Here is a 15,631-nt window from a genome sequence, read left to right on the forward strand (position 1 = left end):
GTGCGTGCGGAGGGGGGGGGGCCGGGGGTGCACACCTGCATGCGGGGACACACGTGTGCAGACGTGTGCGTGCAGGGACACGCGTGGGCACGAGGGGCACGCGCCGGGGGGGGGGCACCTGCGCTCGCCTCCGCACAGGCGTGTGCCTGAAACGTGTAAATGTATGTATATATATAAATACAAATATATATATATATATATATATATATATACACCTGTGCACACGGACACGTGTGCTCGGGGGGGGGGTTCCCGCCCACGTGTGTGACACCCCCCCCACGTGCCCTCTAGACCCGGTGGCACCTGTACAGGTACCGCACACGCGTGTCCTTACACACGCGTGGCCCCGCTGGCCTGACGTGGGGTGTCCCCCCTCCCCCCGCCCGCCATCCGGGGGGGTTATTTCTTTTTTGGGAAGAAGCTGAAGCGTTTCTCCTTGTCCTTGCGGGGCAAGGGGGGTTCAGGAGGCGCCGGGGGCAGGGACAGGGGGAGGCTCTGCGTCTTCCCCCAGCTGCCCCGACACTCGGTGATGGCCGCGCTCAGCCCCTGCAGCCAGGCCTGCAGCTCCTCCTGTGGGCACGGGAGGGAGATCAGGAGGGGCTCCCCTGTCCCTCCAGCACCTTCCCGGCCACCCCCATGTCCCCCAGGGTGATGCCAGTTGCCCCACGTCTTCCCCAGCTGCCCACATTCCCCTGGGGCACTGCCAGCCCCTCCTTGTGTCCTTATGGCACCTCTTGCCACCCCTGTGTCCACTGACCACCACTGGCCCCCCAGTGTCCCCCTGGCCACCCCTGTGTCCCCTGGGCACTGCTACTATCCCCCTGTGTCCCCCTCGGCACCACCAGCCACCCCACATCCCCCTGGTCACTGCTGGCCACCATGTCCCCTGCGCACCAGTGGTGTCACCCTGTGCCCCTCTGGACCTCTCTGGCTACTACCCCTGTGTCCCCTGAGCACCACTGGCCACCCTCTGTCCCCCTGGTCACTGCTGGTCACCACTGTGTCCCCCAGCCACCCCATGTCCCCCCCCAGGCCACCCCTCACCTCATCCTTGCCATGGAACAGCCACTCGCTGCCGTTGCTGAGCCTGGGGACAGAGGACATAGGCCAGTGCCACGCGTGCCCACCGTGCCCCCCGCGCCACGCCGTGCCCTCACCTGAGCTTGAAGACGTGTTTCTTCTTCTTGTAGCCGGCGGGGACCTCACAGCGGGCGTCGCGCAGCCCCAGGGGCTCCTCGCCCTGGCACGGCAGCCCCAGCGCGCGGCTCTTGGCGTCCTTGAAGAAGGCGAGCTGGCCGCCCCGCAGGACGCAGTACCGCGTGCTCCACGACCTGCGCCAGCACCGGGTCACCCTGGTGTCACCGCCCCGCCCGGGGACACCGCGGGCCCCGCCGCCGCTGCCACCGCCCTGCCTACCGGTTGGACGCGCGCTTGGTGGCCGCCTCCAGGTCGTGCTTGCGGCCGAGGTAGCCCTCCAGCTGGACGCTGCTGACGCGGGCCGGCAGCGTGGCCGGCTCCTCCGGCTCCTCCCGTGGTGGCCGCGGGGTTGGTGACACCGGCTCCTCGTCGCCCGTCCTCGGCGCCAGCTGTCGCAAAGCAACGGCGCGGTTACGCCGCGGCGTCACCCACCGCCACCGAGGGATGCGCGGGGAGGTGGTGTCCCCTCCCGTGGTGGCATCGGCTACGTGGGTCACTGTCACCAGAGGGCCACAGTCCTCGAGCTGGTCGATAAGCTCTGGCCTGGGGACGGGTCACCCCCAGGTCTCAGTGACAGTGACCCCACCAGCTCTGGTATGTGGGAACTGGTGGCTACTGGGCAGTGGGCATCTGGGACACAGTCCAGCCCTGAGACCCTCATTACAGTGCCAGTGACCCCACCAGCTTGAATATTCAGGAACTGGTGGCTACTGGGAGGACTCCAGTGATGGCTGGGACCCTCATTGAAGTGCCAATGACCCCACCAGTTTCAGTATGTGGAAACTGGTGGCTACTGGGAGGACTGCAGTGAACATCTGGGACACAGTCCACCCCTGAGACCCCCAGTAGTGTCAGTGACCCCACCAGCTCGAATATTCATGAACTGGTGGCTACTGGGAGGACTCCAGTGATGGCTGAGACCCTCGTTGAGGTGCCAGTGACCCCACCAGTTCTGATATCTGGGAACTGGTGGCTACTGGGAGGATGCCAGTGAGCATCTCAGGCAGGTCCAGCCCTGAGACCCTCAGTACAGTGTCAGTGACCCCACCAGCTTGAATATTCAGGAACTGGTGGCTACTGGGAGGACTCCATTGAGCATCTGGGACATGGTCCAGCCCTGAGACCTTCAGTACAGTGTCAGTGACCCCACCAGCTTGAATATTCAGGAACTGGTGGCTACTGGAAGGACTCCAGTGATGGCTAAGACCCTCATTGAAGTGCCAATGACCCCACCAGTTTCAATGTGTGGAAACTGGTGGCTACTGGGAGGACTTTGGTGATGGCTGAGACCCTCATTGAGGTGCCAGTGACCCCACCAGTTCTGATATCTGGAAACTGGTGGTTACTGGGAGGATGCTAGTGAGCATTTCAGACATGGTCCAGCCCTGAGACCCTCAGTACAGTGTCAGTGACCCCACCAGCTCGAATATTCAGGAACTGGTGGCTACTGGCAGGACCCCAGTGAGTGGCTGGGACATGGTCCAACCCTGGGACCCTCAGATCTTGGTGACAGTGACCTCATCAGCTCCGGAATGTGGGAACTGGTTGTTGCTGGGAAGGCCCCAGCAAGCAGCAGGGACCCTCAGCACAGCACTAGTGAAGCCACCCCAGCTCCAGTACATGGGAACTGGTGGCTACTGGAAGGATCCCAGTGAGCAGCTGGGACACGGTCCAGCCCCAGGCCCCCCAGATCTCGGTGCCAGTGGTGCCCCAGATGTGGGGTGATGAGTTTGAGCTGAGCCAGGTGAGCAGTCCTGGGAGCCACGCTGCTGCTGCTGCCAGCCCAAGGCTTTGGGGATAGTGAGAGGTCCAGTCAGGGGCCATGGTCCCCAGTAAAGGGGACGCCCATCCAGCTGGGTGCCACAGGAGGGGCGAGGCCAGAGTCCATGTTCCCAGGAAGCCAGGAGATGCCTGTGTCCCCAAGCAGGCAGAAATTATCTTGGGCCCAAATAGATACTCAGGGGCCCTGTTCCCAGGCAGGCAGACATGATCCTGTCCCCAAGGAGCCAGGAGATGCCCGTGTCTCCATGCAGATGGGGCTCCTGTCCCCAAGCAGGTGAAAGTATCCATGTTCCTGAGCAGGCAGAAAGGACCCTGTCCCCATGGAGCCAGAAGATTCCCAAGTTCCCAGGAAGGCAGAGCAGGACCCTGTCCCCATGGAGCCAGAAAGTGCTGGTGTCCCTGAACAGGCAGAGGGGTCTCCTGTCCCCAAGCGGCTGAAAGTGACTGTGTCCCCAAGCAGGCAGAGCAGGACTTTGTCCCCAGCAGATGCCCATGTCCCCAGGCAGGCAGAAACGCTCTTCTCCCCGTGTAGGTACTCCAGGATCTTGCCCCCAGGCAGGGGAAAGTGATCTTGTCCCCAAGGATCCAGAGGATGCCCATGTCCCTGAGCAGGCTGGCAGTAGGCAGAGGGGGCTCCTGTCCCCAAGCAGATGAAAGTGGCTGTGTTCCCAAGCAGGCAGAGCAGCACCCTGTCCCCAAAGAGCCAGAAGAGCCCTGAGCAGGCACAAATGATCTAGTCCCTGTGTAGGTACTTGAGGATCCTGTCCCCAGGCAGGGGAGAACGTTCCTGTCCCCCAGGAGCCAGCAGACACCCGTGCCCCCAAGCAGGCAGAAGAGGCAGAAGGGGTTCCTGTCCCCAAGCAGGCAAAGTCTCCGGAAAGCCATCATGTCCCCATCATGTAGGCAGAGCAGGCAGGAGGAGCAGAGAGGCTGGCAGCGGGCACAAGGGGGCTGGCACATGAGGTGACAATGCCCGAGGGGGGCAGTGCCCTGTGGGGTGACGATGCCTTGCAGGGTGACAATGCTGTGGGGGTAACGATGCCCCACAGGGTGCTGATGCCTTGTAGGGTGGCAATGTCCCACAAGGTGACAATACCCCAGAGGGTGACAGTGCCCCATGGGGTGACAATGCCCCATACAGTGATGGTGTCTCTCGGGGTGACGATGCCCCGCAGGGTGCTGATGTCCCACGGGGTGATGATGTCCCTCTGGACGACAATGCCCCAGGGGGTGACGATGTCCCGCAGGGTGACGATGCTCCTTGGAGTGACGATGCCCCACAGGGTGACAGTGCCCCATAGAGCGATGATGTCCCTTGGAGTAGGCGGGATCTGCCCACTCCAGGGCAGACACTTCAGCTCTAACTGCTGCACTGGTCCCAGACACACACGTGCACCCACGAGTGCCACCCCCCATGTCACCCCAGGAGCCGGGGCAAAGGGGACCTGCAGCACCCCTCTGCCCGCCTGGCCTTTTTGGGGTAATTTAGCATTTATTCAACTCAAGGCAAGGACAAGGTGAGGGTTGGGGACACAGGGAGCCGTCAGCACAATGTGGTCACAGTCACAAGGGGTGCCAGGAATGGTGGGACATGCAGGGAGATGGTTTTGGCTGTCGGGGAAGGTAAAAGCTAAACTCAAGAACTGACCGGCTCTGGTCCGTCGGTGGTGGGTATCGAAGTGTCCTGTGTGCTCACATCCTTCCTCTTCTCCTCCTCATCCTCTTCCTCCTCAGACCTGCACAGGGAAGCAGCCGTTCAGCATCCCCATCCCAGCTGTGATCCTGCAGGGATTTGGGGCTGGCTGCAGCTCTCCTGTCCCCACCAAGGGATGAAAACCCTGTCAGGGTGAGGCTTGACCTTCACACTGTTGAAGAGCATCAGTTTGTTGCTCGGAAAAGGCAAATTGCTAAAAAGCCCTTTAATGTTAAAAAAAAATCCTTAATGGTTTGAGAAAAACGATGTGGAAATGGTGTCCCTGGCCATGTGGAATGGTGGTGGCAGCCCTTACCCGGCATCCAGCTCCCCATCCAGATCCAAGTGGTAGTCGGGAGCCTCGGAGCGCGTTGTCCTGTCCCGCACCAGCCCCTCACGCAGCGACCGCCCGCCCAGGAGCTCCAGCTGCCGGGGAAGAGGGGAGAAAGTGTTAAGGGATGATGGGGGAGCTGAGGCAGGGCAGGCAGAGGCCCCATCACGAGCCTTCCTCACCGTAGTCAGCTTCCTGAGGGCGGCGATTCGCTCCTCCCAGGTGGCCGAGGACTTCTCGAAAGCCTCATGTCGCTTCAGCAGCTTCTCCACTGCGTCCACCGTCTGCCCGTAGTCGCTGCTGGCCAGGTAGGGCTCCTGCGCCATGAGCCACGACTCGGCCACCGAGGCATCGCGGGAGAACTGGCAAACCTCCAGCACTGGGAGAGGGATGGACAGAGCTCAGCCCCTGGCCCATCCTCCCCGCTGCCCCCCCGGCACCGCCGCGCCCTTCCCCGGCACCCCCGGCGCACTCACGCAGCCGCAGCCGCTCCCAGCGCTGCTCCCACGTCTCCATCATGGCTTTCCTCTTGTCCACCAGCTCCACCAGCTTCGCCTTGATCTGAGAGGGAAAGCCGTGAGGGGGTGGCCCTGGTGGCACCGTCCATCCACCGCCCGCCCCCCATCCCTGATTCCTTCACCTCTGGTGAGTCCTGGTGCTTGCGCTGCAGCAGCTTCTTGCCCAGCTCGATGCAGGTGGTGAAGTTCTTGCTCCGAGCATCCACCTCGGCCCTAATTCCCTGGTGGTACTTCATCAGCAGCTCCACCGAGGAGACATCCCTGGGGACAGAGGGGCACCAACAGTAGTGCCATCGGTGCCGTTCCCGTCCCAGGTGCCCGCCGGGCGCATCCATACCTGGGTTTCTCCTGTGTCTCGATCTGCCGGACGGTGCTCTCCATCCAGGAGAGCAGATCCCGTGCCATGCTGAAGAAGCGGTGCTTGTCGGCTGTGTCCACCAGCCGTGCCCGGCGCCCGCTGCACGCCTCCAGCAGCTCCTGCAGCGCTCGGGACACCTCCTGCTCCTGCTCCTGGATTCCGGCTGCCTTCTCCCCTGCGTAGGCTGTCTGCAGGCGCGCCGCCGTCTCCCGAAACTGTTGCACCTGCATGGAGCATCGTGGAATGGTTCGGGGTGGAAGGGACCTTAAAGACCATCTAACCCAGCTTCCCGCCGTGCTGTAGGGGCACCTTCCACTAGACCACTGGGAATGCTGAGTGCTGGCATCTGCAGTGCTGGGATGGAGCCTCACCTGTGCCTCCAGCAGCTGGAGGTCCCTCTCGAAGGCGCTGTGCATGCGGTGAAAAGCCTCCACCGTGCCAGCGTCCTCGCCCAGGTCCTGGGGCAGCTCCTGGCGCCGGGTGGCAATGAGGGCCAGCAGCTCAGCGCCGTCATAGAAGTACTTGTGGAGGTCGTGGGAGGCGGCGAGGAGCTGCATGCGGGTGTCGATCAGCTCCAGCAGGTCGGCCCAGCTCTCGTTCAGCCCGTCCTTCCACTCGGCCATGGTGGCCGCCTCGGTGTGCCCCGCGTCGATGAGGTCCTCGATGGTCAGGTTCACCCGGTCCACGCGCTCCTGCCCCACGCTGCCTGTCTCCCGCGCAAACTCCCGAAACTTCTCCCTCAGGAGCTGCACAGAGGGGAGAGAAGAGTCAAGTCATGCCCTCAAACCACCCACTGGCACTGCCACGCTCACCCTGTGACCCTCACCGTGACGTGGTCCAGGTCCTGCCCCATCTCCTGGGAGGAGGCGACCACGTCGCGCTCGGCGATCCACTGCTCCAGGTCTTCCACCTCCCGCTTCAGCTGGAAGAGGTGGGACATGTTCTCCAGGCGCCGGCGGCGCTCCTCAGCCGCCTCCTTCAGCCCCGCGTAGTGCTTGTCCACCTGGCCCTGCAGCCGGATGATCTGCTCCCTGCGCGGTCCCGGCACACAGACACCCAGTTCTCACCCAGGAAAAGATGTCCCCAACCCACCCATGTTGACGAGCGGAGGGGTTTGGGGGTGAAGGACCCACTCTGTGCTCCCCACATCCCTCTGCAGCCACCTCCCTGCCCAACCAGAGCAGCCAACACTGCCAGAGCTCCAGCCAAACCCCCCACCCAGGCAGCGCTGAGGGCACAGGACCGCCCCGAGGGACAGGGAACACGCAGCAGTGGCACCTACCCCTCAGGGTGGCCGGCGGAGAGCAGCTGCTCTGCCCTCCCTGCCAGCTCCTTGATGGTTTGTCCGTAGTCCTCGATGGAGCGCAGCTGCCGGACATGTCTCTTCAGCATCACCAAGCCACTCTCCTCATCCTATGGCATGGAAGACAGAGGCTTGGTCAGGGGACAGGGACCAGGATTCAGATCCACCGCCCACCCTACAGGGATGTCCTGGCTCCATCTGATGCCTTGGGGAGCAATGCTGAGCTCAGTGGGGCATGGCATGGGATGGCATGGCATGGGGTGGATAGTGTGTAATGGCACGGGAATGGCACATAGGAGTATGACACACCACAATGTGTCCTGTTAGACATGGATGATGTCCAACAGCACAGCATGGCATGGCTCAGGTTGACATGGGGTGTCCCAGCACAGCACGACGGCACAGACCCCCCATGACATGGAGCACCACATGGATCCGCTCCTCACCTTTGGCTTCTCCTCGGGTCCCATGAAGAGCTCCTGCTCGCTGACCCAGGCCTCGGCCTCGCTGGCATCCAGGTAGTACTGCTGGGCCTCTTCAGCCTCCTGCAGCCGCCGGTGCCGGGCAGCCGCCTCCTCCTGCAGCGTCTCCCACAGCGCCTGCAGCTCCTGTGCTCGCGCCGCCAGCTCCGGGCCCGGCTCCTCGCCGCTCCCCGCCGCCTCTCCCCGGCTCAGCACCTCAGCCAGGCGGGGGGCATGGCCCGCTAGCTCCTTCTGTAGCGTCTGCCGGGGGGCGGGAGGTCACGGTGACGGTCACCCAGGGGATGGGTGATCCCAAGGGACCCTCTGGGGTGGTGGGTGTCGCCGCAGCGCCCGGGCTCACCTGGTTCCTCTTGGCCAGGCGCTGCACGGTCGGGAGGTCAGTGCCATGATCTGTCGACCTCGCCAGGGACAGCCGCTCCTGCACCCACAGCTGCGGGAAAGAGCACCCACTGAGCCCCCCGCAGCACCCATGGGTGCCCCCTGCACCCCAGGCCCCGCTGCGGTGAGGACGCTCACCGTCTCATCCTCCAGATCCCGCCCCAGCTGGTACATGGCCTTGGCAGTCTCCAGCTCCTTCCTCTTCCTCTTCAGTGGCTCCAGCAGCTCAAGGACTCGCTGCCGGAGCATCTGCTCCTGCCCGGTGGATTCTGGCACGTCCCCAGCACCAGGGGTGCCCTGCCACCCCAGTTCCTCCAGCTCCTTCATCCACGTTCCCACTTGCTCTTCCAATCTCTGCAGGGGCAAACCCATGTGAGCCAAGGGGGTCAGAGCCAAGTTGGAGACCCCCAGCCCCATTTGGGAACAAAAACCCGTCAACTCGGACCTCCCACTCCTCCCCAAAGGAACCAGTGAGGTGCCCCCACCCACCGTCAACCTCTTCAGCAGCAGGTTGGTGGCGGTGAGGTCCTGGACCTTCTCGGCGGCGCGCAGCTCCTCCTGCGCCCGCCCCAGCCACCTCTCCAGCTCCGCGTAGCTCTGGGCGTACAGCGCCGAGCGCTCGGCCTCGAACAGCTGCCGGCCCTTCTCCTCGGCGGCGCCGCGCAGCCCGTCCCAGCGCTGGCGCAGCTCCTCCAGCCGCCGCAGCACCACCTCGCTGTACTGCGGCTTGCGGCTCGCCAGCTCCCTCCCCTCCTGCGGCAACAACAGACAGGCTGGTGGCCACCACGGCACAGGGGCATCCCTCCCATGCTGCTGGCTGAGAACCTTCCAGAATCGTGGAATCAATAAGGTTGGAAGAGGCCTCTAAGGCCACGGAGTCCAGCCATTCCCTCAGTACAGCCAAGGCCACCACTGACCACGTCCCCAAGTGCCACATCCACACAGCTTTTAAATCCCTCTACCACTGCCCTGGGAAGCCTGGACAGCCCTTTCCATGGAGGAATTTTCCCTGATATCTAACCTGAACCTCCCCTGGTGCATGCAGCTTGAGGTAGTTTCCTCTTGTCCTCTCCTTTGTTTCCTGGGAGCAGAGCCTGACCCCCACCTGGCTCCACCCTCCTGTCAGGGAGTTGTGGGGAGCGAGAAGGTGCCCCCTGAGCCTTGTTTCCTCCAGGCTGAGCCCCCCCAGCTCCCTCAGCCATTCCTCATGCTCCAGACCCTCTCTGGTCACGGTAGCGGTACCCACCGCCTCGATCTTCTCCAGCCAGCTCTGGTTGGGTGCCAGCTCAGCCATGAACGCCTGGTGCTTCTGCCACTTGCTGTGGAGACCACGGGCTTCTCCGTAGGAGACATCCTGAGCCATCAGCATCTTCTCCTCCACCCAGGCATCAAACTGCAGGGAAGGGGTGTCAGGATTTGGCTGGTGGGGATGCCCCAGGGGTGCCACCGGCCGTGTCGTGTTCCTACCTCCCGGCAGCTCTGCAGGAAGGTCTGCAGGTCGTGGTTGTCCTGTAGCAAACCAGACGCCTCCTCCACCTTGGCCATGACGGCTCCGTGCCTGGCAGGGGACGGTGGATGGGCAGTGTAAGCCCCACTGCCCACCTGCTGCCCACCCACCCGCCAGCCCTGAGCTGGACTCACCGCTCCTGGAGAGCCTGGCACTTCTCGGAGATCTTCTCAGCAAAGATGTTCCCTTCAGCCACCAGCTTGGTGCCACCAGCCACTGCCTCGGGGACCTTCTCAGCACTGCTCTCCACACTGGCACGGAAATCCTGGAAGCGGCGCAGGGCAGCGGCCGAGCCCTCCAGCGTGGGGGGCAGCTCCAGGTGGGACAGCGTGTACTCCTGGGGGGGCATGGCAAGGGTTCAGCGGAGGGTCACCCCTTCTTGGGTGTGTGCCAAGGAACCCCAAAGGACGTTGCCTGGGCACCCACCTGGTTGGTGAGGAGGATCTCCGCCTGCTTGGCGTCGCGGAGGAACTCCTGGAAGTCGCGGCACTGGGTGAGGAAGCGCTGCCGAGCCTCCGCCATCCTGCCCAGGGCGGCCCAGCCAGCCTCCACGCCGCCCAGGCGCTGCCGCAGCCCCTCGTACTCGGGGTCTGTCTGTCCCCCCAGCACCCGCTCTCCCGCCTCCACCAGGGCAGTGAAGGCACCCGCGTGCTCCTCGGCGTCACGCCGGGCCGCCTCGTGCCGCTGCAGCATCTCCTCCGCCTCCGCCAAGGACGCCGGCACCTCGTCGGCAGCCGCCACGGCTTTCTGAGCGCCGAAGAGCCACGCCTGGAAGTCATCCAGGTCCTGCAGGAAGCTCCGGAGCTGCCCAGCTTCCCCCAGGGATGCCGCCCGCTCTCCCAGGGCCGCCTGCAGCTCGTCCCAGGCGGATGTCGCCGTCGCCAGCCTCTGGGCCACCTCTGGGGCCGCCTCGGGCCTCTCCTCGGCCAGGCGCTCAGCTTGGGAGCGCAGGGCGGCCAGGCGGTCCTGGGCCACCGCCAACTCCCGCTCGATCCCATAGAGCTTGCGCTGGGTGGCCAGGACGCCGGCCAGGTCACGGCCCAGCTCAGCCGTGGCCTCCACCGCCCGGGCTTTGCTCCGCAGCCACTGCTGGGTCTCCTCGGACTCCAGGTTGTAGTTAAGGAGTCGCAGCGCCGAGCCCACCGCCCGCCGGCGCTCCGACACCAGCTCCCGGAACCGGTCCCACCTGCGGGACAGAGGTGTGGGGTGGCGGGGGACGCACTGCTGGGATATCACCCACCACCCCACCCACCCCAGTGTCACCCACCACGGTACCTCTTGTTGAGCTGCTCCTGGCACTGCCGCACCTGCGGGCTCCGGGGGTGCCCGCTGGCCAGGAGCCCGTCGGCTGCCTGGTTGACCGCGGCGATCTGGGAAGCCACGGCAGCCATGTCCTGCTCCAGCCCGTCCAGCCTGCGGGGACAGCCGGGCTGAGCGCGGGCAACACCTCAGGACCAAAGCACGGCGGCACCGCCACCGCGGGGGCTCCTACCTGCGCTGCGCCACGTCCAGGTCCTCCAGCGCCTGCGGCACCTCCAGCTGCGCCAGCCAGGTCTCCTTGGAGCCCATCCAGAGGTGGCAGGCGTCGCTCTCCCCGAAGACGGTGTAGAGGTCCAGGGCGTCCTGCAGCTGGCGGCCGCGGCGCTCGGCCAGCGCGGCCGCCTTTGCGTGCAGCTCCCGCAGTGCCGCCAGCCGGCTCTGCGCCTCGGGGCCGGCGCGCAGCTCCGGCGGGAAGCCCTCGGCTTGCTGCGCCAGCCGGTCCAGCTGCTCCCGGGCGGCCGCCAGCTCGTCCAGCAGCTCCTGGTGCTGCCGCAGCAGGACGAGGGTGCGGGATTCATCCTGGCCCAGCTCCTCGGCGGCCGCCCGCCGCTGGGCATCCTGCAGCCCCTCCGCCAGCTCCTCCACCTCCACCTGGAACTGGAAGAAGCCCTCGGCTTCCCGCAAGCCGCGCCGCCGGAACGCCGCCAGCTCCTCCAGCTGCGTCCACAGCGCCCGCACGGCCGCCCCCCGTTCCCGCAGCCGCTCGGCTGCCCGGCCCGCGGCCGCCAGCCCCTCGCCCGCCGCCAGCGCCTGCTGCAGCCGCCCGCCCCGGCTCCGCAGCTCGGCCTCGAAGGCAGCGTGCCGGCGTTGGAGCAGCAGCACGCCCGGCAGGTCCTTCCCGAAGTCCAGGGAGGAGTAGAGCTGCTCCTGCTCCTTGATCCAGCTCTCCGCCTCGTCCAGCTCCCACAGGCAGGTCCAGAGGGAGCGGGATTGCTCCAGCAAGGCTCTCCTCCTTGCCGCCAGCACCTGCAGCTCCCGCCGGCACATCTCCAGGTGGCTCACGCGGTCCCGGATGACTTTGGGGTCGCAGGGACGGTAGCCTGGACAGGGATCAAGGAGGGCACCCATCAGCACAGCGTCCTGCCTTCCCTGGCTGTGCCATGGATGCCGGGGTGTCCCGGCACACCCACCCTCGGCGTCGGCAAAGCGGAGGGCGGCCGCACTGATGGCCCGGGTCGTCTCTGCCTGCATGGCCATGTCAGCCTCCAGCAGCCGGTGGGTCTGCAGCAGCTCCTCCGCTTCCAGAAGGTGCTTCCCAGACTCGGGAGATGCCAGTTGCACCTGCGGGAGAGTCTCTGTCATCACCCACTGCCACCCAAAACTTGGCACCAACACCCCAAGATCTCATCTCCCTCCCCAGGGGGGATCCCACCAACACCTTTGGGACCAGGACACCTCACCCATGGTGACATCCAACACCCACAGCTCACCTTGACCTCATCCATCCAGTCGATGCAATGGAGCATCTCCTGGAAGAGGTGCTGCAGGGTGAGGTTCATCTCCAGGCGCTGGCGCCGGGCAGCCAGCAGCTCCTGGAGCTGCTCCCAGAGCCGCAGGATGTTGTCCTTGCGCCCGTTGATGCGCTGGATGTCATGGTAGCCCTCCAGCTCCAGCTCCCTGGCCACTGCCTCGATGGCCTGGACCCGCTCCCTGTAGGCAGCCGTGTCTGTCTCGATGGCCTCGTGCTTCTTCTTGGCCGCCTCCACGGCCGCCAGGTCCTGCCCGAAGTTGTCCTGCCCCGGCACAGAGCCCGTGGTGAGACTCTGACAGGGTTCCCTGGGGTGGGGGTCCCTGGGGTGAGTGTCCCCGGCCTCACCTGGGCCACCAGGCGCTGGTTCTCGCTCAGCCAGGCCTCCCTCATGGCCGCTTTGCGGTCGAAGCGCCGTGCCAGCTGCTCCAGCTTCTCCTGACGGATCAGCTCGTTGCGCAGGGCCAGCTCCCGCTCGTGCTCCGCTTTCTCCAGCTGCTCCCAGGCCTGGGGAAAGGCGACACCAGAGGGGGTGGCACCCTGAACTGCATTGGGAGATGGACCCAACCTGCCCGAGGACCTGAACTGCTCCGGGATGGACCCAATCTGCCCCAGGAGAGGGATTCAGCTTCCTCCAGGAGATGAGCTCAACCCACCCCTAAGAGATGGACCCGCTTTGTCCCCAGGAGATGATGGACCCAATTTGCCCCCAGGAAATGGACACAATTTCCCCCAGGAGATGAACCCAAATTCCCCCAGGAGATGGACCTGACTTGACCCCCGGAGATAGATGCCAGTGACCCCAGGAGATGGACCCCATACCCGGTTGATGTCGGAGACCAGGCGCCCCTCGTGCGGGGTGTAGACGCGCTGGTTGTTGGCTCTCATCCGTGACTGGATGGTGAAGAGCAGCACCTCCAGGTTGCCCTTCTCCTGAAACCTGCCCCGGAGAGAGCTCAGTGGCCACCCTTGGGTGCCCTGCACCGCCAGGCAGGCATGGGGGGGGCGGGGGACTCTTACTTGGGGGGCTTCTCCACAGTACGGTAGGTGCTGAAAGCTTGCAGCTGGTGCTGCACCCCGGCCAGCGAGTTGGCGAAGCTGCGGCTGTTGAGGGAGGCGATGGTCTGCTCGATCCAGGTGAGCAGGTCAGATGCCAGCCCCCCGTAGCCCTCAATCATCCGCTCCGTCTCCTTGGCGTGCTCGATGACCTGCGGCGGCACCAGCGGTGAGCGCGGGGGGCCGGCACCCCACCAGAACCCCCCCGACCACCTCAACACTGTCCCTTACCTTGCCCAGGCGCCTTCCCTCCACCTCCAGCACCTTCATTTTGGAGAAGTAGTGGTAGAAGGCCACCACGTAGGTGATGATGGACTTCTCGTCAGGGTTTTCCGTGAATACATCTGCCCGGCACAAACAAGAGGCGTCACTCCTGACCCAACATCCACCCACTCCAGAGGCCACCACAGCCTCGTGAGGCCTCCCCGGTGCCCACCCAGACCCTCCTTCCTTTCCATGGGCTGGGAACCTCTCTGCGCTCGACGGAGCCTGGCAATGTCCCAGCAGAAACTGAGGCAGGAGGGTTGGCAGCACAGACTCACCTTCGGGGTCAAGGAGCGGGGTGATGCCCAGGTGCCGCTCTGCCACGCTGAACGCATGCTCCAGGTTGTGCCGGGCGTTGGATTTGGTCAAGTTTTGGAAGTCAACCAGCTCAGGCCTGGGGATGGAGGGCATGGGACAGCAGTGACACACCCGAGGGACATCACACAGTGCCACCACCACCCCGGTGCCTGCTGCCATGCCACCTACCTGTGCCTGTGGATGAGGGCATTGAAGGCCAGCCCGTCCTTCCAGCTTGAGGTGAAGTTGGTGACATTCACGTGGGGGTACCTGCGATGGGGACAGGGTGTCACTGTCACCCTCTTGACGCTGCTGGACCCCGGAGCAGAGGTGTGGGGCACCTACCCTGCCGTCTTCATCTGGCACCAGAGCAGCAGTGCATCCCTGGCAGAGCGTGTCTCCCGGCCCTCCTGCGTCTCCACAATGATGTCCTGGATCTGGGGCACAGAAGGACATCCTGGGGTTGGAACAGGAGCTCCACGGAGGATGGCTCCTGCTTGGGAATGAGGTGAGGAGCTGAGGGGTGCCCCAAGCCACCTGTTCCCACCTGGAAGCGGAGGATGATGGTCCAGATGAGGCCAAGGACGAGGCGGTGGTTGCCATCCACAATGTCGTGGGAGCCCATGTTCTCCAGGTGCACCCGCTGCTCCTTCAGGAACTGCAGCGCCTTGTCCACGTTCTCCAGGCAGTGGATCCGCATCCGGCCCTTGGTGGGCTTGGGCTGGGGCACAACAGCTCTCAGCATCCTCCCCTCCACACCGGGTACCCCAAACTCCGTGCGGGACACTCCCATGCCCATGCTGCCACCCCAACCCCTGGCCAACGCCAAGGTCAACGCCCTGGTGGAACAGCTGACATGACATGGCATGGCATGGGTCCCAGGGTCTCCAGCTGGATGGGATTCCTACCAGAAGCTCTCCTGACAGCACCTCCAGCAGCTTGATGAGCACGCGCCCGTCCCGGAGGTCCATGTAGAGGTCCGAGATGCGGCAGGTGACACGAGCCAGGTGCGAGTTCACCCACTTGGTGAAGGTTTTCTTCTGCACGGCCTCCCGCTCATCTGCAAGGACAGCGGGCAGGGGGTCACCGACAGCGGGGACAACCCAGGGGCACCAAGGGGACCCGGCACCCACCTGCCAGGGCTTTGATGCGGGAGCGCTCAAAGAGCCGCGCCGAGCTGTTGTCGTTGTCCAGCTCATCGTCGGACGCGTCCCAGCGGACGTTGATGCGGCTGTACTGCTGCTGCAGCTCCAGCTGCTCGTAGTCGTTGGCCGAGGTCATGGTCCCGGTGTCCCCCGGCCCGGTGGCCGTCGGCTACCGGCGAGAGGCCCCTGGGGACAGCGGGACCGTGAGAATCAGCGCGGCTGCGGCGGTTCGCCGGCCCTGCGGCACGTGGGGATTTGCGGCTCAGAGCGGCTGGATAAGCTGCTCAGAGGGATTTAGCCTCACCCCACCCAGGTGTTGGGGGGGCACCTGGGTGCTGCGTGCTCCAGGACCCCCCGTGCTGAGCTGTGCTGAACCGTGCTGATGGCTGTTTACGGTGCTGTGTCCCCACCCAGGTCCCTCCTGCCTCGCTAGCACCCCAATCCAGGTCTCCGGGGGTGTCCCCCAATCCTTGTGTGCCCCTAGGGAAGGGGGTGCTGCTCACCCCCACCCCAACCCCTGCACAACAGAGGG

General features: G+C 64.7%; 1 protein-coding gene across 1 annotated transcript; it reads right to left on the reverse strand.

The window, feature by feature from the left end:
- Positions 1-202: 202 nt before the first annotated feature.
- On the reverse strand, positions 203-15,282 carry SPTB (spectrin beta, erythrocytic). The gene is made up of 35 exons (XM_017809760.1): positions 15,088-15,282; positions 14,863-15,014; positions 14,502-14,675; positions 14,300-14,391; positions 14,144-14,224; positions 13,936-14,051; positions 13,625-13,737; positions 13,358-13,545; positions 13,160-13,277; positions 12,686-12,844; positions 12,300-12,602; positions 12,000-12,150; positions 11,042-11,909; positions 10,825-10,962; positions 9,976-10,735; positions 9,684-9,886; positions 9,510-9,600; positions 9,289-9,435; positions 8,532-8,795; positions 8,181-8,396; positions 8,005-8,094; positions 7,629-7,904; positions 7,162-7,292; positions 6,706-6,910; positions 6,251-6,625; positions 5,859-6,103; positions 5,644-5,782; positions 5,480-5,564; positions 5,186-5,382; positions 4,989-5,098; positions 4,628-4,715; positions 1,417-1,586; positions 1,158-1,331; positions 1,045-1,087; positions 203-570 (listed from the first exon to the last, which is right to left on the reverse strand). Exons 1-35 carry the CDS (start codon positions 15,233-15,235, stop codon positions 400-402), a joined length of 6,981 nt encoding a protein of 2,326 aa, XP_017665249.1. The 5' UTR covers positions 15,236-15,282; the 3' UTR covers positions 203-399.
- Between the last annotated feature and the right edge of the window lie 349 nt (positions 15,283-15,631).

The sequence above is a fragment of the Lepidothrix coronata genome, unplaced genomic scaffold (genome assembly GCF_001604755.1).
Source record: "Lepidothrix coronata isolate B3197 unplaced genomic scaffold, Lepidothrix_coronata-1.0 Scaffold27, whole genome shotgun sequence".
NCBI classification, from domain to species: Eukaryota; Metazoa; Chordata; class Aves; order Passeriformes; family Pipridae; genus Lepidothrix; species Lepidothrix coronata.